General features: G+C 31.9%; 1 protein-coding gene across 2 annotated transcripts in view; it reads right to left on the bottom strand.

Moving 5' to 3' along the window:
* The window catches only part of LOC149897351 (neuropeptides capa receptor-like), an 82,227-nt gene that overhangs the window by 14,278 nt on the left and 43,474 nt on the right, over window positions 1-24,475 (bottom strand). For both annotated transcript variants that reach the window (XM_090116667.1, XM_090116666.1), the window contains exons 3-4: window positions 3,917-4,051; window positions 2,094-2,158 (exon numbers count right to left, since the gene is read on the bottom strand). In XM_090116667.1, coding sequence (XP_089972793.1) covers window positions 2,094-2,158; window positions 3,917-4,051 — 200 coding nt within the window. The remainder of the gene's footprint in view (window positions 1-2,093; window positions 2,159-3,916; window positions 4,052-24,475) is intronic.

Here is a 24,475-nt window from a genome sequence, read left to right on the forward strand (position 1 = left end):
TGTATTTTTTTTAATTATTGTATGTTTTTTTTTATAACTTCATATTGAATAATTTGCAAAAATTCACACTACGCCTAACATTTTCTCACGAAATTAGTGTTTCACAAGTCAATTCATTAATCTAAACAAGCCACATAACTCTAATCTTAATTAAAAACTATTTATACAGCACGTGTTAGTTTAAAAAACACGACACAATCCCGTCCTTTGATCTTAAATTGAAAAGGTCCAAGTCACAGTAAAAACCCAAGTAAACAAACTAAATCCAATAAAGTTTTTATTGAATTAGTTGAAATGTTAACTGTACCGAAGTACTAACGAATAGCGTCAAGTCTGTCAGATAATTAATCTTTTCATTTCAAAGGGTTAATTTAATTTTCATTAGGGTTAAAGATGAGTTATCAGGTCGTTATTTACACTACTTTAATAAAATTTGTAGTTATTTTTCCGCTTTTTGATTTTGTACATAACTGTTTTAACTGTTATTTCTTATTTGAAGTCTTTAGATAAATTAACGTGTTTTTTTTATTATATTTTAACATCTGAATAAGTGATGCAAAACTGCTGCATAAAGCTATTCAAGTTATTCAATTTTTTATACGACCTAACTTCGAAATAGAAAGAGCAGTTAAAAATAATGGATGTTGAAAAAATGTGATAGAGTGGTATTCATTACTCAAAGTTTATGACTTTTTAAAGTCACTTTTAATGTAGGAGATATATTCTGATTTTTATTTAATCAATCAAATCATGAAAAAGTAGTATTTTTGGCGGTAAAACAGCGATTCAATCTCAAGTTAAAGCGTTCATTAACCTTATAAAATCTCGATTGGATGTTCCGTCTTTATTTCTCATTTTGTCGTGAAAGTTTTAAACCCAGAAGAAAGGTCTTCTTTACCGTATTCCGATATTTTTAACACAATAAAAATTTTCATTATAAAATATTCAAAAGTTTAAAATATTGTTCACGTAGAAATTTTATTTAAAAGCAATGCTGCAAAACACTAAGATGTCACAGTACCGTAATAAATTATGAAACATATTCACGATATTCACAAGCATATGAAAATGCTAGTAATAAAAGAAGAGATAGAATGAAATGTGCTTCAGTTTAGAATAAATTTTAAAATAATATGATATATATATGTCTTTGGGAGAGGTAGTGTCCTATGACCACGATGACGACGACCACTGTATGATTTAAATGTACAGCTGTTTTAAGCAGTTAGCTGATAAAGATAATCTTCTGTGATTGTATTTCCTTACATACAACATTTCAAAATTATTTTTTTTCAAAACGTAACTAAGATTAGCTATAAATCAACTACTCAAGATGATTAAGAATTCATTTAAAATCCCCTTATATTTCCAAATAGATTCAGTGCATTCACATAACAATCAGTAAATCAAACGAGCTGAGATCGTACAAAAATGCGTAGCACCCGCTACGGCGTAGAGGTAGAGCGCGTGGAATGTAGGCTGTAGACAAGAAGCGTTCAAGCGTGAACACTGTAATCTTCACAAAGACTGCCTTCGTCAGAGGAATCGCAATTTAATTGTTTTAAAAGCCACAATACTCGACTATCATGATTAATGGTTTAATTTCACGACAAATACCGTAAATAAAATCGTAAAAATGTCGCGTTTCGATATTTATTATTTATTGTGTTATCCTTATCAAATAAAGATTGGACAAGTGCACCCATGAATCATTTTAAATTTAATATTTTCGGACAACTTAAAACAACGATGAATCATTTTTATTGCCACGCTTTCATATTGAAAATACTGATACTGTTTATTATTTCATTGTAGCAGAGTAATCACTTTAAAATCCAATATAGGATTTATTGGTGTGGTATAGATGTCAGCAAAATTATATTAAAAGCGAGCGGCCGTTGTGGTGAAGTTGCGTTTAATGACAAAACTGGTAATAAAACGTGCGGAAGCCGAAAGCTATTTGGGTATACAATTTATTTACCGTATGTGGTATGAGGGTTGAACTTTCACCTCTTATAACCTTGGAAAGCTATTACGCGAACCAAAATTTAATAGCAAGTTAAAACAACCGTTTAAACTATGTTTACATTTACCTGGCGGATAATCATGGTAGTTAACGGTAGTGTAGTGTGCGAAGGGTGAAGCTGCAAGCAAAGAGCCCAGCAAGCACAAAACACCATTATAACAAACTTATGATAGCACGAGTTCATGTACAAAGCATTATAACCAAATCGTATATCGGCTGTATTTCTTTTATACGACTCTTATAAGTAAAATTTGGGCCCCCCCTTTAGACAGCGTTGAGCTATATAAAGGCAATTTAATAGCATTATAATTATCGTATTAAATCATTAATTAAGTCAGTTATGAGCACATGAATAAACAAATGACATTTTTTGCGACTTCATTACAGTCATTATATAGCTTTTAAAATTACAATCTGTTATTAAAATTTCATAACAATGCTAACTGTTGTAATTCCTTTGTAAAAAAGAAAATCTTATTGATTTTAAAAATATATTGATCTATTTTTGATCGTGCAACGTTATGTGGACTTGAAATATTTAAATGTGAAAATTAATATTGAATGATGGGTAAGTACCGCCTGTATTTCTGAATGTTTTGAGTGAAATTAACTGCGCGCATCAGTTTGTCGGGTGAAATATACATGTTATTGAGAAAGAATACACGCGCCCTCGCTAATATACTTTATTAGTAATTTTTTTTTTTATAAAACATAACCTATTTTTAACAAATATCACAAAATTTAGATTATAGTAATAGTTTTAACAATTAAAGTACCTTATAAAGATATTGGTACAAAATACAAATGATTTCATTCCCTTTCTAGTCAGATCTTAGTAACTTGTATTATTTTTGTAAGATAGGAAAAGGAAAGCAAATGGCGACAAATGAAATTAAAGCTTTAGGCATTTCACGATAGCATAATAGTGCTGTTAATTTTAATATGGTTTGTCACAAAAATTAGAGCTCGTATATAGTGTAATACAAGACACTTATTATGTTCAGCCATATAACAGCACTTCGGAAATATGTTATGATGCTTAAACTCATTATACGTATTAGTGACTGATTTTTATCGAGCTTATCAGGGAACCGTAATTAGTTAGGTACTTGGTATAAAATAAATAAGCCAAGATTTTTAATTAAGCCATTTAAAAAACAAACTTGCTTGTTCTTTTCAGAACCAACATGCCCTGCAAAGTAAAGCGTTTCCCAACATAATATGAAGATGCCGATGAAGAATCTTTTTTTGTTTACTACAATTATTAATAAAATCAGTATACTCCTTTTTAAGTTTTCATTTGAATCCGCCTGTTTTGTAGTTTTATTGAAAGCCTTTTTATCCATTAACCAAATTCAAATTACGATGTTATTATTACTCATAGTTCTAACAATACTTTTATTTTGATCAATATATAGCTATATACTGTAGAGATGAATAGATTTGAAAGAAAACGGAGCAAAAGCAATAATTGTTATAAATTCAATGTTAATATAGGATTAGTATTAAATTAACACAATAATGGACTATTATAAAGCTTTTATTCTTTAAAAAACCAACATACGTTCAAAGGCACTATAAAATAATTTATTTATGCTTATTTAGAGCGTAACGTTATTAAAATTACCAATATAAGATAATAATATTACTATAAGTTTGAAAGCTGTTTTAGAAGCTGTAATTTAGAATTATCCTACGTTTATTTAAGATTTTTGACATTGTAACAATTTTTTGGTAACCATAATATAACAGTTAGCATTATTTGATGAAGCAAATGCCTTTATAAAGTACTTATATTTGGATAGTGACGATTTAAATAATTAATATAACTTCAAGTCATAATTCTGTATATATTTTTGGTTAATATACAATTTATGTGCTTGCTGGGAGAGCGCCCACAGAGCCAACACGATCCGTAGCGCTCGCCGCAAGCCCGCTACGGCGTAGATGTGTAGCGGGTGGCAGATAGCCAGGTAGCGCTCGAGCGTGAACGCTACTATAGTTAGTACAGACACGTATGATGCCCTGTGAACAAAAAATTTCATTATTTCCAGTAGTTCTTATATTTGGGTAGCAGAAGTGTAATATTGATAAATACTAAAAAAAGTTAACTTTTTAAGTAGAAGAAACATGTCCTTATCGCATTATTATTTCTTAAGAATCAGACTCTACTTCTAACATATCCTAATACTTGTGAGAGACGATTCATAGTTAATTTTTTATTAAAATCTAGATGCAACAAACGTTACTAAGAATATAATTTTTCAAAAATATAATTCAAACTGTAACAAATTATACACCTTTCTACCTTCACATTAATACATAATACATAACATAACCGTAAGTCACCAATGATGACGTCATTATCGATATCCGCTGTGAAAACTTGACTCCGTAAAGCTCTATAAAGCCTCAAGTTATATTCGAAAAGCGAAATAAGCTCTGACTTTGGAAACATTATTTGAAAATATAAGGACCATAATTTTTTATGCAAGCTTAATAAATTTTTATATTTTGCATAGATCGTTTGATATTAGAATTATTTTGTTTGTATAGTATAAAATAATATAATACTATACAATTAAAATTAATAAGTGTGCCATAACGTGTAACAAGAGTAGAATTAACATCATGAATTCAGCACAAATATAATAAGAAAACGAGCTTCTCGAAGTATTAATATTCACATTTACAACTCGATATTTTAATTAAGCTATTGCATAGCTTCTATCGCGGGCCTTGAACGCGGGGACCGAATCGAGAAATTCCGTAACGAAAAAACCTCACGCTCCCCACTTCGACGGGCTTGGAGGGGTGGCTTGAAGGCATGCATGCAATAGCTTTACCGCGGCAGTCCCCGAGTGCCACACGTCTTTTTTTTTTAATATATGTAATATCAAAATTCTCAAATTTCCCAGCAAATGAACAAACGTACTGAAGAGCTTGTAAAAATTCAGTAAGTAAATGTAAATTGAATTTTTACAAACATTTGAAACGACAAACAGAGCGGCAAATATCGCATTAAATGAAACTGGTTAAAAATAAAAGCAATAATTTATTAACCTTTCTGTAACAGCCTTTGAATAAAAGCTCCAAGTTTTGTCACATCAAAGGCTGTGAGAGTTTATTAAATTATATTTGTCCTTTGATGGATAAAAAATTGGAAAGCAACTTCGTGAACTTTATGAACTACTTATTTGCTAGATTATTGTAAACTAGCTTTCCGCCCGCGACTTCGCCCGCGTTTTCAAAGAAAAACCCGTTCCAGCAGGATTTCCGGGATAAAACCTATCCTATGTCCTTTCTCGGGTATCAAAATATCTCTATACCAAATTTCATGCAAATTGGTTCAGAAGTTAAGGCATGATTGAGTAACAGACAGACAGACAGAGTTACTTTCGCATTTATAATATTAGTATGGATTACACATTTATATTTAATGAAAAGAATAAAATGTTTTCAAAGAAGGCATTGTACAATTCGTCACTGTTACTTCGTTATATGATTCTTATTTGAAACACGAACTCGTTTATTTAATATTTATTCATTTAGACTTCTTCTAGAAGCACTTTTGAATCGTAACATATTTTTAACATTTACCACCGATTCGTAATGCTGAATTTTATAGTTTATGAGCCAGACACCTAACGAATTGTATCTACTGAATAAAACAGAGTATTTCAACCCTTTTTCGTGAGGATAGAAAAATATATGTGGATATATTTTATTTTAACATTTATTAGTATTCCAAACACTTGCTCTTTTTAAAAGAAGTGTTAAAAGCGGGTTAGATTAAACCCCTCCGAGTAATTTATTCCGCTCGGCTCTGTCCAACAATTTATTTACGATGACTAACGAATACATCTTATATAATAGGTATTATTAATTCTTATTTATTCTACCTAAGCACGTACTTTGTGAGATATTGCTTCATTTGCTTATAATTTTAATGCAGATTATAAAATTGAAGTCATGAATAACGTTAATTAAAAATACTATTTCTAATTAATTTAAAATCGTGCACTTCTAATAATATTATAAATGCGAAAATAACTCTGTCACAGTTTTTTCTAACGAATTTAACGTAACATAACATAATATTTTATGCCTATTTACATACAGAAAATATGCAGTACAGAAAATAGTAGGTACATAGTATAAAACTCAAAGAGAGCTTCAGATATTCCAAACTTTAAGTAGATACGCTATGTTGATAATGTATCAAAATAATACAATAGTTTTGAATTAAAGCCGAAATTTCTGAACAAAACAGTTCGTTCAGTTTAAAACTGACTGCGTTGAGGTAAACGCTCTTAAAAGCATATCCACAACTATTCATATAATACAACACTCGCTTTCCTGAAATAAAAAAAAGCTTTAGCATTTTAACCTGGTATTTATATCGTGTAGAGAGGTTATAGATTGTTATAGACGACATATATTTACTAGTCAAAACAATCACATAATGTATTTGTGTAGTAAGCAAGAGTAAGTATAAAAGTTTGTTTATGCCACTAGTGACAGAAAAGTGTAATAATTCAATGCTTTTGGGTTCATTATAGTTACCAAGATGTCCTTGTCTAACTCTTGATGTGTTGAATCCATCAGAACTTATAAACGCATCGAAGGTTTTTGATATACGAGGTATTTTTGTATGAATACATTCAAAAAGCTATTTTGTAAAATGTAAAAATTACATATATGTTTCAATGAGTATGTTCTTTGTTTAGATTTTTCTAATAATAAACTTCTTATTCAATGTACGTAAATATGGATTATCACGGCTTAAATATTTAATCCATGAATAAAGTTAGGAACCCAGTGTACAAAGTTGTTGAAAAGTTTTAACTCTACTTAGTGAGTTTTCAATAACGCAACATATTTATCTCGCAAATAGAACAAATCCTAAAGTTTGTGAATTTCAAGCTGTTTATTGCTGTTTCTCGCTAAAGCTGCTGAAGTTTTGTTTGCAAATAGATTATAGAATAACATAAATATTTTTTTATTCATGGCTGTCACAAGTAAATTCAAACTCAAACATTTATTTATTCAATTAGACTTCTTCTAGAAGCACTTATGAATAGTCATATTTTTTAAATTTACCACCGATTCGGATAGCAGTATCTATGGAGAAGAACCGGCATGAAACTGAATAGTGGCTCTTATAAAATCACGTAATATTACAATTTAATTTAACATAATAAAAATAACAGATATGTTATCTTTGTCATAAAGAGATAAAAAAATCTTTATTTCAATTTCATTTAAGAACTAGCGGTCCGCCCCGGCTTCGCCCGTGGTACAAAAAACACATCTTTTCTCTACATAAAAACCATCCTCGTACTTCAAGGAATATAATAAAAAAAGAATTATCGAAATCGGTTCAGCCGTTCTCGAGTTATGCGCTTACCAACACATTTTGCGATTCATTTTTATATATAAGAAGATTACGTATGATGTATCAAAACTCTAGGTACGTCATTATAAAGTCTATTCATTCATAACTTCAGGCTATTAAATGTAAAGATGAAACATGGGAATCCCATTAGCTATTTCTCATAACTATTTATTTTATTTACATAATATTGTTTATTTGTTTCTATCTATAAATTATTCTATTCAAATCAAATTAAAAATCTTATTTTGCTCGTATATGGTTAGTAAGCTTAAAGAAAATGTGTTTTATTTTATCTGAAAGTTTAGTTTAAGTACTAATAAATACTGATTTTAAATACATTTTTTACTTTTTCAACAAAGCATTTCAAACTTCGATATAATTTTCTTTGCGGGTAGACAGAAAAAAGTTGTTTCTTAAATCACCAGAGACAACATCAAGTTATTTTTTCTCAATATAATCCGAAATCATCACATTTACTATTTCTTTCAGTACGATTACGAAAAGCAATGAGGTATTTTTCCCTTCTTACTATAGTTCTTTTGATACACACTTTTTTCTTTCATAAAATTGTTATGCCCTTAGAAATAAAACATTTATATAGGTGTAAGACAGATTTTTATTACGATATCTAATAATATAAGTATTAAGTAGGTACGTAAAATTAAATATGTAGGTACCATTGATATAATATTAATATGGAGACGACATCGCCTACATCACTTATGTTCGGTTTTTTTTAATGGTTTTAAAGTCAAACGCATCAAATATGCCTTCGTGTGTGTTACGATATTGCACAAATAATACAAATAATACGGAAAAGTGCAAAGGAATAACTTTCATCGTTAAGTACCTAACTAGATAATAATTTTTAAAACTTAGAGCAAAAAAAAATGGCGCACAGATTTTGTTCGTTGTGTCTCCTCCATACGTAAGTAATATTATCTCAATGGTAGGTACAAAAATTTACACCTCTATAAAAGAATTTCTATATTACAGATCGCATGGAAAAACTAATATATTTTTAGTGTGAGAAGCATTTCTTGTAGGGTTTATTTAATTTTTAATCTATATTAGATTAAAGTATCGCAGGAGGTAGATAACTAGGTCAAAGAGGGTCAAATAAGTAAAAATTTAACGTCAAAGCAGATTAAATACATAGTGCTCATATCTAGTGCACAGTAGAGAAAACTAACAAGTTGGAACATACGCTTTGAGCATTCGTAACTCTGAAGTGAAGTCCTCGTGTAATATCGAGTTTTTAATATGTTGTGAGCGAAGCGTATGATTTGTTGAGAATTTAATTACAATTATTATTACCTAAGTTTCCTTGTAATCTGATGCTTGTAAGTTGTAACTTGGAAAAAGTATCTTACCTATATCTAAGATGTATTTAAACTTAGCGAAAGCTGGCAGATGTTTTTCTTGAAATAACAAAGTATCTTAGTTCAAACAAATTTTCGTATTTATATTATAAACTAGCGGTCCGCCCCGGCTTCGCCCGTGGTACATGTTTACGTTTTCTCTACATAAGAACCATCCTCGTACTTCAAGGAATATAATAAAAAAAGAATTATCGAAATCGGTTCAGCCGTTCTCGAGTTATGCGCTTACCAACACATTTTGCGATTCATTTTTATATATAAGAAGATAAGAAGTAGGATTTGCTATTTGTTTATGTTTTTTATAACTTTGAAATAATACTAATTTCACGTCACGATCCAAGCTTTCATTGTTTCGTACATATAAAAGTGAGACTGGTCTTAAGCATTTTTGGAATATACAAGGCTTGCTAAATAAATACCTACGGACAGTACTCAATTATGCGTTACATTAATATTGTACGATTACCTAATCGTACAGACAATAGGTACATGTTCCCGGAATGCAATGCGTCGATGGTGCATATTTTATTATATTGTATTAATTATTATTTTAAGTTTTAACACACAGTTCAGTTCGCATTCGGACTCCGTACCGGGCGGAGCTTCACCATCTCATCCCATTACAGTTAAAAATAAATATATCTAAATCTCAATCTTGAATCTCATATCTTATATTTTATCCCCAAAACCTCCCCCATCTTACATTGGTCCTTCGAGCAAACGGTGAATTGCGGGACCGGGACAAAAAAGTGTGCATAAATTTTGTGCTGTGTTTGTGTGCGTGGTTCTGGTTCGTGATCACATAGCGACCTCGGTGCTTTGGGAAGGCACCACACATATCTTCACATCTCTACCTTGGTGTCTTGGGGAGACACCACACCTCAACCTCGGTGCTTTAGGAAGGCACCACACATCTTCATATCTCAACATTGGTGCCCTGGAAAGGCATCGCATCTCTACACATCGACGGAATAATTCACATCTCGGCGCGGCGTAAGCGTAACTTGAAGCTAACCAAGTAAGGTTTCTTATTTTATCTCTTATTTTGAAACATGTCGATGGAGGATATTTTAGCTACCCAAGAGCAATTAATAGATGCATTGGATAAGCTACATATAAACTTTAAAAAGGATGGAGCGGAGCGAAAGACTTCCGATTATATACGACGAAGACTAGAAACGCTAGAACAATATTTTGTAGACTTCCACAACAACCATATGATACTTCTATCTTTTAACGACCACTCTCATGAGTATTTTGCATTCAATAGATATGATCAAATTAAGAAAAAATACAATAACATAAAGACAGCCTTGCAAAATTATAAATCTTTAGAAAACCCTGAATTACAACCTCCAACCTTTCAAACCCCGTCAACCTCTCATGAATATCAAGAAAAACCTCCCAACAATATCTCTAATATGAATAAAACGGAAGAGCTTATGAAAAAACAAACAACTAATTTTAAGGCTTTTTTGCGAACTGTTTCAAACATAAATCTTGATCTTATATCGGAAAAGTGGGAATTTGAGGATATCCTAAAGTCCTTGCAAATCCGCTGGTCGGCAATTGATACCTTGCATTGGGAATTAGAAAATGAATTGAGCGGAACGAACGCTGAATATGAAGAACAATTTACTAATTATGAAAAACATTACTATAAGTTAAAAACAGATATTAATAAAAAGATGTATTCTCTATCTCATATAGAAAAATCAACCCCAAAAGTAGAGCTGCCTACATTCGAAGGAAATTACATGCAATGGGTTTCCTTTAAAGATCTATTTACGGAAACTATTCACAATAATCCGTCACTATCTAATGCACAAAAGTTACAGTTTCTTAAGAGTAAAGTTAAGGGCGAGCCTGAAAAAATGATACAACATCTCCAAATCAGCTCCGACAATTATCTCATATCTTGGAATATCCTCAGTCATCGTTACGATAATAAGCGATTAATCTTTACATCTCATCTTAATAATCTCTTAAATATCCCTAATATTCAATATCAGTCGTATCAACATATTAAACGGATTCATGATGTAACATATGAGAGCATTAATGCAATTGAAAACCTTGGAATTAACGTGTCATCTTGGGACCCTTTTCTTGTTTGTATATTATCTCAAAAGTTAGACACAGAAACATACAATGATTATATGCAATCTTTAAAGTCGCCCAGAGAAATACCTGTATTGCAAGACTTTTTACAGTATTTAGAAACCAAGTTTATGACGCTAGAGACCTCACGAAAAAAGCATGAAAGCTACACTACAAAAGCATTTAATCAGCCATCAAATCAGCATACACATTTAAGAAACTATAATAATCAATCATCCTTTCCTAAAAATTATAATAATAAATTTAAACAAAGTTACAATAATCCAAATTGTACAAAGCAAGCTATTTCGCAACGAACTTATTCCAATAATATAACAAATGTAAAACGCAAGCGGTGTCCGATATGCAATTCCAGCGAACATCGCCTTTATACATGTCCGACGTTATTACAAATGCATCCTTATGAGCGAAGAAAAACGGTTGAAAACATGAAACTTTGCCTCAACTGCCTACATTACCACGATGGAATGAAATGCTTTTCACAGATATTGTGTAAGCAATGTAATAAAAATCATAATACCCTTTTACATGAATGTTTCGCGTCACAGAATATGACACCGGAAGCCTCACGTTCAAGGTTACATGGGGCTCATTCGAAACCTTTACGCCAGCAACAAGAAAATATGAACACATTAGTATCCACTCCAGGTGACCCCAGGGAAATACCTATTACCCGCTACTGCAATTATCAAGGTATCAGATGGATCTCACCTTAACACGAGAGCGCTTCTAGATCAGTGCTCACAAATCTCAACTTTAAAAAATACCCCGTAAAAATGAATATATCAATGTAATCTTAATTTAAATAGCAACATCCAGCAGTTATGGGAAATGAAGGATGTACCTTACTCTAAATCTTACTTTAAATCTATCTCAGGAAGACCTTACCAGAAAAGAAAATTTTGAAGAAAAATTAGGTGCGTCAAAATCTTAAATGTATCGCCTAATTTAAGCAATTAGAAAACAAATTAATAATAAAACAACATCAATTAGCACGCGAGTATAAGCTATTCATATCGGAATACAAAGAACTCAGACATACGATACCCTGTGTGTCGCACGCCGACTTAAGGCCCAGTGGCCACCTACCGCGCACCTTACGCGCAGAGTCATCAAATATAACCTTGCGAGTTGTGTTCGAAGCATCCTAGAAAACCTTAAATGAATAAACCCTTAATGATCTCATGTATGGAGCGCCTAATATGCAACAAGACCTTCAAACCCTAATTTTTAGATTGCGCCAATTTAAGTACGGGCTTACGGCGGAATTGATCTCAAATCCTACAAAGCGACAATTTTTGTCCGAAATATCGAAAATCTTTGATCCCTTTACAAGATGAGATTACATTATAAAATAATGTGATGATTATAATTATGTTACTAAGAAACGATCTAGGTATGTATTTTTAAGCTATCACTGTTATCTACAAATATAAATACTATTAATGAATCTACCGACTATGATAAGGAAGAAATTAAAACCTCGAAAACATGGAATTCGAATCTCGAAACAATATGTCCCATGATAAGAGCACATTTAAACACAATGCGGCGCTATAATATTACATCTTGAGCACGAGTTCGGCGAATTGGAATATTATAATAACATTTTATTTATGAGTGATTCGTTTGATATGGGAGCTGTATGAGTATATGTTAATTGGAATCCTGGTTGTTGTGGTTGTTTGTGGAAATAATAACGTTTTGGAAACAATTGCTTCGTCGACGAGCTTCAGCAGAGCCGGCGGTGGAGGCTGCGACCAGTGTCGCGGTCCCCGCCCGGCCGCCTCCAACCCCAGTGAAAAGTGATTATGTGATAAGTGTTAGTGAAATAGTGAGTGTGATGTGCGCGTAAATAAACAAGATCTTTCGAGTGCTTCCAACTTAAGTGAATCTCTGTAACGCTATTATAAAAAAAAACAATTGTAACTTAATCTTGTAACCCTATCGTAAAGAACAAATGTATCTTAATCTTATAATTATTGTATCTTCATCTTGTAATCATAACTAACACAATCATTTAGTAAATAAACACAAAATTGTAATATCACCTTGTTAGTTTTAAGTTCATCTTTCATCAAGTTACTAACCTTCACCTTTTTCTCCCCCGGGAACATGTACGATTACCTAATCGTACAGACAATAGGTACATGTTCCCGGAATGCAATGCGTCGATGGTGCATATTTTATTATATTGTATTAATTATTATTTTAAGTTTTAACACACAGTTCAGTTCGCATTCGGATTCCGCACCGGGCGGAGTGGAGCTCCGCCCGGTGCGTCATAAAACTCAATCTCATCTAATCCCAATATATTAAAGAAATATATCTCAATCTCTAATCTCATATCTTATCTTTTACCCCATCTTACAAATATTAATAATTATAAATGAAATAAACAACTATTTTCATTCTCATTTCACGGAGAAGCCTATAATATAATAATAAATTAATATGTTTCCATATAGCAGGCACAGCCAGCGTTTATAATACAAGAATGGTTATTTATAACATTCATCATTAATCAATACAATCATTAAAAAAAAGTAAGTAGCTATAAGCTGTCATCATTAGCCTAAAATCCGGTATTAGGAAAATATTTTTTTATATGCGTGCAGCCAAAAATAAATCATGAAAAATAAATGCAGCAGGCATATATAATATGACAGAGGTTGTTTCATAAATTCGTAACAGCCGATTAAAAATTGTTTCGTCAAAATTTAAAAGATTTGATGGGATAGGATATTATATTTATTTAAGACCGGGTCTTAGACCATTAGTTAATATCACAGTGATTAGAAGGTTGAAATATTATTAGAACCTGCACAAAAAGACGCTCAAACAGCCCACCTACATATTCGAAACAGCAACTGAATTGCACACGTAACAACGAACGCAACTCGTTTTATGAAAACTAAACAGTCGAAAACTATGGCGGCAATTCCGCCTCCGTCCGTTAAGCGGGAAAGTATTATTTTTCAATTAAATCCTCAAACTTCACCGGCTTGTGTGGAAATTGCTTGAACTACTTCTGTAAATATGATATTTGGAATGGAATTTTTTCCATGATATAACGAACGAATATCGGAGGATTGATTGGTAAAACAATATAAATCCAATATAACAGATAGTAAGATTATTTTGGCTAAAGGGATATTAGAATAATAGCTATCATAATTTTGTTGTTTTTTATATAAAATTAAAAATATGTGTATATGATATAATCATTCCTACTTATTCCTGTCAAAACCAAACTAGTAAATATTAGTACCTATGTTACATTTTATTAATTATTTTAATGAGTATTTGTCAAGTAAAGTCAGCATTAAGTTTTAATAACTAGCTGCCCCGGAAAATGTTGTTCTGCCCTATAACCCCTTTTGCACGCCTCATAAGCGAAGCGTTGAGGTGGGTACTACAGCTGTCACTTCGCGCAAAACATCTGATTTTTCAAACTTAAAATGTCTTTATGTATCATACATTGCACTTGTAAGATAATACATACCCACACATATTAAGAAAAAACACTATTTTTAACGTTCATGATATTTTTGATGTCATTTTTGTTATTTAAACTAGTTAAAAAACAGTTTAAAAAAGTTCTGTCTTGGACGTCCGTGTGTCTGTATGTGCGGATCCTTTTTCTTGTTAACACGATAGCGACCGAAATACTTTACTAATCGAGTCTTTTTTTTTCTCTTACGCTTGAGTATGCTCAGGAATTGAACCCTTTCATTTTTCAGGGTCTGATTCGATGTGGTTTAATTGTTATTAAATAAACAAAAATAATAATTAATAAATATTTATTAAAAAAAAAATATGAGGCGTGCACTTTTCGATTTTCCAAATTATTTCGTGTTATCTCTCCATAAGAAACTCCTTTATGGCATTACAAAAATGTTAAAAAAGTAACGGAATAGGTCGAGGCACAGACTAATAATAATATACTACGGTCGAGGGGTTCTCGAGACATTTGTAGATTCATTTTTCTTGTATACCTAGATATAGGTTTTAATAGCAAGGTCACAATTATTTTTAATTTAGGTTCCAATAGTTACTAGATTATTTATAATTACGTAGTAAACTAAGCGTATTAGGTGCCCTATAGGCCATAGTACTGTTGACTTTGGCCTACTCTTCACCTTAGGCCTTTTAGGCACAAGCACTTTCATCTATATGGAAATTCGTTTGACGAGCACCAAAAGGATTTCGCAACGAATTTATATGAAAATGATTAAATTATACAGATTTATTACTTGACACGCTTTACGCTGTATGTTTAAAAAATGTAACGTAGCTTTTAGGCAAAAACTGTAATTTATCTGAAAAATATTCTGTAATAAATTATAAAATAATAGATATATTATATCAATCGTCTACAAAAATGTATATGAATATATGTAGATGTAGGTATGCTTTTCAGTTGTTTATGTTTACGTACTTTCCATAAAACAAAATTTAAGTATCTAGAGGTAAGTATGTTATATCTATGATTTATAATGCATCTTTTTTTTATTGGTAATAGGGAAGAGCTTGACCACAATCTCGCCTGATGTTAAGCTGAGATGTGGTCTAAGATGGAACGCGCTTCCAAAATATTAAACTGGAAGTTGTAGCGATATAATATTACCTAGACATATAATATTTTATTTTCTTCTACAAAGTATTGTTAAGGGTGCGTATAAAGCAAAATTACCAATCTTCTATTAGATGATACGTGTAATATTCAAGACCAAATCTAAAAAATAAAATATATATCAAACTAGATGATATTATGTTCAACGATTCTGTTTAATCAAAAATATAAAATATTAAAAGTAATACTAAAAGTAATTACACAAAATGCTCTGACAAATATCTTGCAAATGTTTTAATATAATTGTTTATGGAAAAAAAAATCATAATAAGTATTACCATGTCAAGTAGAAAACGTAAAAGTGTGAAAATTAGAGCTAACTTGGTGATTTTTTTTTATCGAGTCAATTTTAATATTTTATGTTTTTGATTAAACAGAATCGTTGAACATATCATCTAGTTTGATATATATTTTATTTTTTAGATTTGGTCTTGAATATTACACGTATCATCTAATAGAAGATTGGTAATTTAATTTTAATACGCACCCTTAAGTTAAAATTAGTTCACGTTATACAAGAGCCAAAGGCTATTTAAAGTTAACTCAAGCCTGGATATTTTTAAATTTCTTACGAAAAGTTTCAAAACTGTTCTGCAAGTTTTATATAAAATAAAAGAGCGATAAATAAGAAGAAATTGATTATACATAAAATGTAGATTGCATGAAAATTGAGAAACAGTATTATATTCACTGCATTTGTAGCGTAACTATTCAATACATAATATTGATTTTTTTTACGTTTTAAGGTTAATTAATGGCAGGTTAATTAATGGCATTTCAGTACCTTAGTAAACTATTTAAAACTCTGTAGGCAATTTTTTATAATTCCACACAAGTCAAAACTAAAACTAAAATTAAATATTATTCCTCTGTGACATAGGCTATATTTTATATGCTAAGCCTTACCAATATTAAGTTGTGGTGAAACTCCCGAGTTTCCATTTTTCCATGTTTGTGATTCAAATTAACACCATTATTTATCCACACATCTTTTAAAAATGGCAGTATAATACAGTCCACGTGTTTCTGTTACACGTGCTCTCAAATCGCAAAGTGCAGGAATTAAAAGGGATAAGGGACACAGCGGGACTCGTAACTTTCCCCCAACATTCAGCACTTGCACAATAAAGCTCTGTGGACTTTTGTTAGTAAATTCTGATAAATGTGACGTTTCTGGGAATGTTTCGTTATGAAGCTGAAGCTGTTGTATTATGCCAAGGTTGGGGAATTGAATCGAGCTAGTTAGTTGAGTACAAATGGCAGTAGGGTAACAATCAGTGATCACTTGATTGTTTAATTAATTTTTCAATAAACATGAAAACATAGAATCGCATCAAAATTACTATAAAGATGTCTTGGTGACATCGTGATTTAAATCAGTAAATCAAAGAAGTCCACGTGGTGGACACAAAAATTAAAAATATGTAAAGCAAACACGCTTGTTTGCTTTATCTTATGATCACTACTAGATATGGTACCTAAAGGTGGGGATCTATTTTTTTTAAGGATTTGCTATAAATAACGAATAATAATTATAGGAAAAGTACCTATGATCTTTTGCTATAATCTCTCTCTCCCTTTCTGAAAAACTATAGCACTTTTAAGGATATAGGTTCAGTAGTCCCTGTGAAATCGTTCATATTTCCCATATTATATGAAACTATGTAATATGTTACTTCATTTTCCTCATACGTTTCACATTGATATGGCCCAATAAAAACTCGATGACGCCATAATCCGAATACGGTATAACAGGAACGCGAAAATCGCTGATAACGTTATAGTACATCAATCAATTTGATAGCCTTGTATGATACAGATTAAAGTTATGATACTTCGCAGTGAATTAATTTATGTACCTATTTATAATAAAAAATAGTGTATCAAAAATAGCTTTAATTTATCTTTTCATCTTTGATAATATGGTAATTAACATTTATTCATTAAAAACACAAAGTATTTATTAACAATGGCAACTACATATTTCCTTATAATCTTCAGGATTACGTTTTTTTAACAATAACCTTTTTTATAAACTTTCATCAAAATCAAATAAATAGAACATATGAAAGTAAAGAACAATAAAGTGAAAAAGACTATTTGAAATTTGTTTCTCAAATATTAAATGGAACCTTATAAACCTCTCCGGTGTATGATAAGTAATTCATTACAACGAAATTCACTTAATTCCATACGAAATAGGTATCCCTAGAGATACTTGTAGGAGCTTCTTTAAAACATTATTATAAAACTAGGCATAATAATGCAAAGAATTATATCCTCCGAGACCACAGGGGAACATTACCTTCAAATCTATTCAAATATTGTAAAAGTAAAATATAGGTTGGTAGCTCTGCCATGCGGTTTTACTCGCATTGCTGCGCTCCTATTAATTGTCTTGTCTAATTGCATCTGCTGCTGGTATGTGAGTAGCCCGCATTAGCGTGATCATATAGCCTATAGTCTTCCTCGATAAATTGACTATCGAACAGTGAAAAAAAATTTCAAATCGGGCCCGTGGTTCCTGTAAAGAGCGCGATTAATCAAACAAACAAACACTTCAGCTATACAATACTATTAGTATTTTTTTCATACACATTGTATTTACAACGTGCAAGTTGTGACCTCTATTCCAGTGTGACCTCTGAAGGTAGAATCGCTTAGAGACCCGTGTATTGTCCCTCTGTCAGCTTATGTCACAAATCCTGACACATATTTACGACACGGGATTTTATAACATCTAGAGTAGTTTATTTTTAAAACTCACCTTTAGATTATTTAAATGTTTTGCTACTTGCTACTCGATTTTTTTTAACTAATGCTCTTTTTAATAATGGAATTTCTTGCCGGTTCTTCTCCATAGATACTGCTTTCCGAATCGGTGGTAAATGTTTAAAATATGTAATGACAATTCGAAAGTGCTTCTAAAAGAAGTCTAATTGAATAAATAAAAGTTTGAGTTTGAAACACGATTTTATTCGCTTCACTTGTATGTTTGCCTTAATAGCATCTACAGACGCTCCGATTTGGTTGGTGCCAACAATATTGGAACCGACATGGCAACCATTCCAACATTGCTACAGATTGTCCGACGGTTGGCCTTCCAACTGTCAGTTGACCATAGAGTAATATGTCAGTTGACCATAGTACGAAGAGAATGGGCTAAATTCTACTATAGAAATAGAGAAAATTACAGTCATATGCGGCTCTTATAACTTATTTTTTAAGGTTTTTAATGTAGCCGCACTGTCAATTTTTTTAATACTTCTAACATAATAAAATACGCTTGATTTCTGGCATCCCTATTTGCGTAATCTTTGTTACTTAAGTCCCACAAACAGGGAAAGTCTTTATATAGTTCCAGTAATTTTATTAATATGTCACGTTCAGTGACCGTAACTCCCTCGGCGTTCATGTTGACGTCCTACACCGGCGGCGTTGCAAATGTGAATGAGCCAATTACCTATATTACTCTATGGAATGAGCCGATTTGGTCGGAACAAAGCTTCCAAACGTTCCAATTTGGTTGGATCGGATAGGAAGTTGGTTTGGTCGGTATTGCTGGCTCATCCGACCACGTCAAACCAATATTAATAATAATTATGTCGGACCGACCGCTCTCTACACTTTCCGATTTGGTCGTGGTCGGATGGTTGGCACCAACCAAATCGGAGCGTCTGTAGATGCTTTAAACCAACTTCTTTAGACCTTATTTATCCCACTTTAAGGATTTAATTAAAAATTTTTACACTTATTAGGGATCGATGACAATGCAATAATTTCATTAGTTTATCTTATTAAAGCGTATTTAGTTTCTGTAGATAAAATTAAAACCAAATACGAAGAGAAACAACATTATCGTTTTCTGCCCTTTAATAATACATTAATACTATTAGGTATTATTTGCCTAGTGACAACAGCTAAATCTAAATAATACGATAGTGCTATTACCTGTTCTGTGCCTATAATACTAATAAATCAAGGAGAAAGTTTTTTAGGGTGAATCATGAATGTAACGCAAAAACTGTTCGGATCAGCTGGATAGATAAAGTCTAGATTAGTTACTTTTTATCCCGCATACCTACTCACTAGCGAAGTCTTCGTCTCTTTAGTAGGAAATTTAATTATTTTACACCTATAAATATAAAAATTAACATCATTAATAATAATTATTCGATCTTTATAAAGCTCTATCCCTCTATATATCCTTGCCCTCGACTGGTTCCATATAAAATAAACTGTAGTATTAAAATATCACGCTACTAAATATCTTAAAATATGTTGAAGCTATAAATAGCATACCAATATCTGGTTAGTATAAAAGAAATGAAATAAATATATCAAACGATAAGAAGCATAAATCCAAAATAACATTAACGATCTTCAGACACCAGAGACAATATAAATACAGATTATACAATCCAAAAATAATACCATAAATAATAGAAGTGAAACAGATTCTGTTTTGTTAGAAATAAAAAGATTTATGAAGGAAATAGTAAAAATTTAACGGTCCGTTAAATATCTGGTAAACCAATTTATTTGCCTGTTTATTTGCTTCGATAGCTGTTGCCAACGAATTTTTTTAAGTCATTGTTTAACGTACATACCATAAAAATAAACTTTCATTTATACATTGTCACTACATAAATATGGGGTTAATAAACGAATTAAGTTTCCTCTAAGACTTGCTTGTTGCTTTTTACTATTTATTTACTGCGATAGCAGTCAATGAATAATTTCTAAAGACACTTAAATATTTAATACGAAAAATATTTTTTAAAAGTACGACTTTCACTTTATAAAAGGTCATTATAATAAACAGGGTTAAATGATGAAGCTGTAAGTATGTCTCTGAACCTCTAATATCCTAATCCTATGTATGATATTCGCTAAAAAGGCAAAAGGGAAGCTCATTTTAGAGTTCCACAAAGGAACCCTTGTAATACCATCTTGTCCATTTAACCTCTGACTGTACGTCGCCCAAACAACAAAATAGTACATTAAAACACAAAGGAGGTAAACAGTCCTATATTTACTATATTTTAACGACATAACTCAAACTCAAACTCAAACAAACTCAAACTCAAACATTTATTTATTCAATTAGACTTCTTCTAGAAGCACTTTTGAAACGTCATTAACCCAGTTGTTACTATCGTTCTTTTAAAAGGACGCACCATAAATAAAATTATTATTAACAATGAGGGCATTTTTGAAAAAAAAAATTATATTCATTTGGCACCTCACGGTTGTAGGAATTGGAAAATTAAAGTGTTGTGTCGTTTTATAACAGTGGTATATTTTTAAATAATTTTAGAATTTCTGCTATTTTCCATGGATAAATCAAGTTAAACGTATTATCAATAAATTACAACAAATTACTTGATTTGTTTTAAATACAAGTAATTTGAAACGTGTTTTATCAGAAATATATATTACCTACTATTAGATTACATTTTATTTGTGATATTTATGCAGTTTTAATTGCCGTTCTTTTAAAAGGCCAGTAGTAATATGTACTACTTTTTTGCGCATGCACTCTTTGAAGAGCATCACAGCATCGACGAAGCCATGGTGCCCTACTATGGCGGCCATCCATGCAAGCAATTCATAAGAGGGAAACTGATAAGATGGGGGTATGAATTTTGGGTCGAAGTGACACGGTTAGGTTGCATAGTTTGGTGTGATCAATACCAAGGACAATCGAATGATGTTGGTAATCAAAACAAATACCAAAAGCCTCTGGGATTGGGTGCAAGCGTTGTATTACAGTATGCCGATGTACTGCGGCAAAGCTGCATTCCATTTATTTTTTGACAACTTTTTTACGTCCATTCATCTCATTGATGAACTTCGAGTACAAGGAATAAAGGCTACTGGCACAGTACGTGAAAAGCGAAATGCCCTTTGCCTGCTGCCTTCGAGAATTGAAAAAGACACCACAAGGTACATTCAAGCATCAATTGACCAGAGCAGAACAAATTTATTTTGTAAATCGAATGATAACAGTGTTGTGACTGTTGTATCAAACTCTGATACGATTCAGCCTGTGTCTACGGTAAAGAGATTTTCACAACAACAGAAGAATAATATATAGTTGTCGTAAAAAAGTACGAGAAAATGGGAGGGGTGGACAGATCCGACCAGAGCATCGGTTTGTACAAGACATCTATCAGAGGCAAGAAGTGGTATTTTTCTTTGACTTGTCATGGACTAGATATGGCAATACATAATTCTTGGCAAATATATAAGTAAAAGGGGGCCATTATGATTATCTCTACATTCGTAGAAGTGTTGGAACTGCTCTGCTCGAAACATATAAGAATGAGGAACGTAAAGGTGCTAGAGTTTCCGTGAAACCTCTGGATTTGATGGAAAAGATCACATCATTAGGTACAGAGATAAGCAGCTTCGGTGTATAGAATGTCACAAGAAAGCCAATTTCTATTGTCCTAAATGTAATGGAACCTTGCATCCTAAATTATGTTTTGAAAACTTTCATATTGCTACATAAATATATGTGAAATGTATGTTGTCATATTAATATCATAGTCTACCTACTTAGTAGTACATATTACTACCGTCCTTTTAAAAGCACACCATTTTCCGAGATTTCCACAATAGATAAAATTTTTATACTATTTTTCCAGTTAAACTTTTTGCAATATGGACACAATATGTAAATTTCACCTTAATATGATAACAAAAATTGTTTCAGTAACATCTGGGTTAAGTACATATTTTAACATTTACCACCGATTCGGAAAGCAGTATCTACGGAGAAGAATCGGCAAGAAACTCCATAGTTGCTCTTTTTAATCATGTCAGATTTACAATTTTACAAATTACATATGTAATAATATCATAATATTATATTATCATAATATGCCAAAGAACTGTCCTGTGGTTTTTACGCGACAACCCTCCATGGGTTTTTATCTTCCATATATTCCTTAATACTGTAATAGGCTCTCTTGACAAGTACATTTTTTATATAAGATTTAAATTTAGAACTACTTAACTCTTTAATATTATGAGGAATTCTGTTGTAAAAGCGTATATAGTCCATTGAATGAGTCCCTCCAAGGGGGGTCTAGAGTGCGTGAGTTAGTAACGTAAGATGTTTCTTCGGAAACATGTCAAGAGTCCCTAGGTAATAAACATACTAAAACCCCGGGCCACTAGGAGGAGCCCCGGAGTGGGGGGAGGGGGGAAATGGGTCCATTTTTTCATTTTTCGCTTAAATCTCAAAAACGGTACATGTTAGAGAAAAACTTTCAAGGAAAAATTGAAAGGCCATAAAATTATCTACAAGTTGTACCTAAATCATTTTTTCCTATATCCTACCGTTTCTGAGTTATACGCAGTAAAACATGATTTTGGCTCAAACAATTTCAACATCAATCGATCAAAAAATATTTCTTTCTTCCAAAAAACTCAAATGTGCAACTTGTGACCAGTACTGATAGATTGCTCTTAATTAGTTCTATAATTGGTAAAATAAACACATTCCTCCATGGAAGCCTTTAGGAGGAATCGATTGTCAAAATATTATATTAGGGCAGTTTGAGTTACTGAACTTGATCTTTTTATTTTTTTCTTCCAAAAAACTCAAAAGTGCAACTTGTGACCGGTACAGATAGATTGCTCATAATTAGGTCTATCATTGCTAAAAATACCAGATTCCACCACGGAGGCGTTTACGGGGAATTGAGTTTTATCAGGGTAGTTACGATACATGAACTTTTTATTTTTTTTCTTCCAAAAAGCTCAAAAGTGCAACTTGTGACCGGTACAGATAGATTGCTCATAATTAGGTCTATCATTGATAAAAATACCAGATTCCACCATGGAGGCGTTTACGGGGAATTGAATTTTATAAGGGTAGTTAGTTAAAAAGTTCATGTATCGTAACTACCCTAATAAAATTCAATACCTCCTAAAGGCCTCCATGGTGGAATCTGGTTTTTTTATCAATGATAGACCTAATTATGAGCAATCTATCGGTACCGGTCACAAGTTGCACTTTTGAGCTTTTTGGAAGAAAAAAAATAAAAAGTTCATGTATCGTAACTACCCTGATAAAACTCAATTCCCCGTAAACGCCTCCGTGGTGGAATCTGGTATTTTTATCAATGATAGACCTAATTATGAGCAATCTATCTGTACCGGTCACAAGTTGCACTTTTGAGTTTTTTGGAAGAAAAAAATAAAAAGATCAAGTTCAGTAACTCAAACTACCCTAATATAGTATTTTGACAATCGATTCCTCCTAAAGGCTTCCATGGAGGAATGTGTTTATTTTACCAATTATAGACCTAATTAAGAGCAATCTAACAGTACCAGTCACAAGTTGCACTTTTGAGTTTTTTGGAAGAAAAAAATAAAAAGATCAAGTTCAGTAACTCAAACTACCCTAATATAGTATTTTGAAAATCGATTCCTCCTAAAGGCTTCCATGGAGGAATGTGTTTATTTTACTAATTATAGACCTAATTAAGAGCAATCTATCAGTATCGGTCACAAGTTGCACTTTTGAGTTTTTTTGGAGAAAAAAAATAAAAAGTTCAAGTATCGTAACTACCCTAATAAAATTCAATTCCCCGTAAACGCCTCCGTGTTGGAATCTGGTATTTTTATCAATGATAGACCCAATTATGAGCAATCTATCTGTACCGGTCACAAGTTGCACTTATGAGTTTTTTGGAAGAAAAAAATAAAAAGATCAAGTTCAGTAACTCAAACTACCATAATATAATATTTTGACAATCGATTCCTCCTAAAGGCTTCCATGGAGGAATGTGTTTATTTTACCAATTATAGACCTAATTAAGAGCAATCTATCAGTACCGGTCACAAGTTGCACTTTTGAGTTTTTTGGAAGAAAGAAATATTTTTTGATCGATTGA

The sequence above is a fragment of the Colias eurytheme genome, chromosome 26, assembly GCF_061535395.1.
Source record: "Colias eurytheme isolate Ceu_HAF_F1 chromosome 26, ilColEury1 Martin Lab GWU primary, whole genome shotgun sequence".
Lineage (NCBI taxonomy): Eukaryota > Metazoa > Arthropoda > Insecta > Lepidoptera > Pieridae > Colias > Colias eurytheme.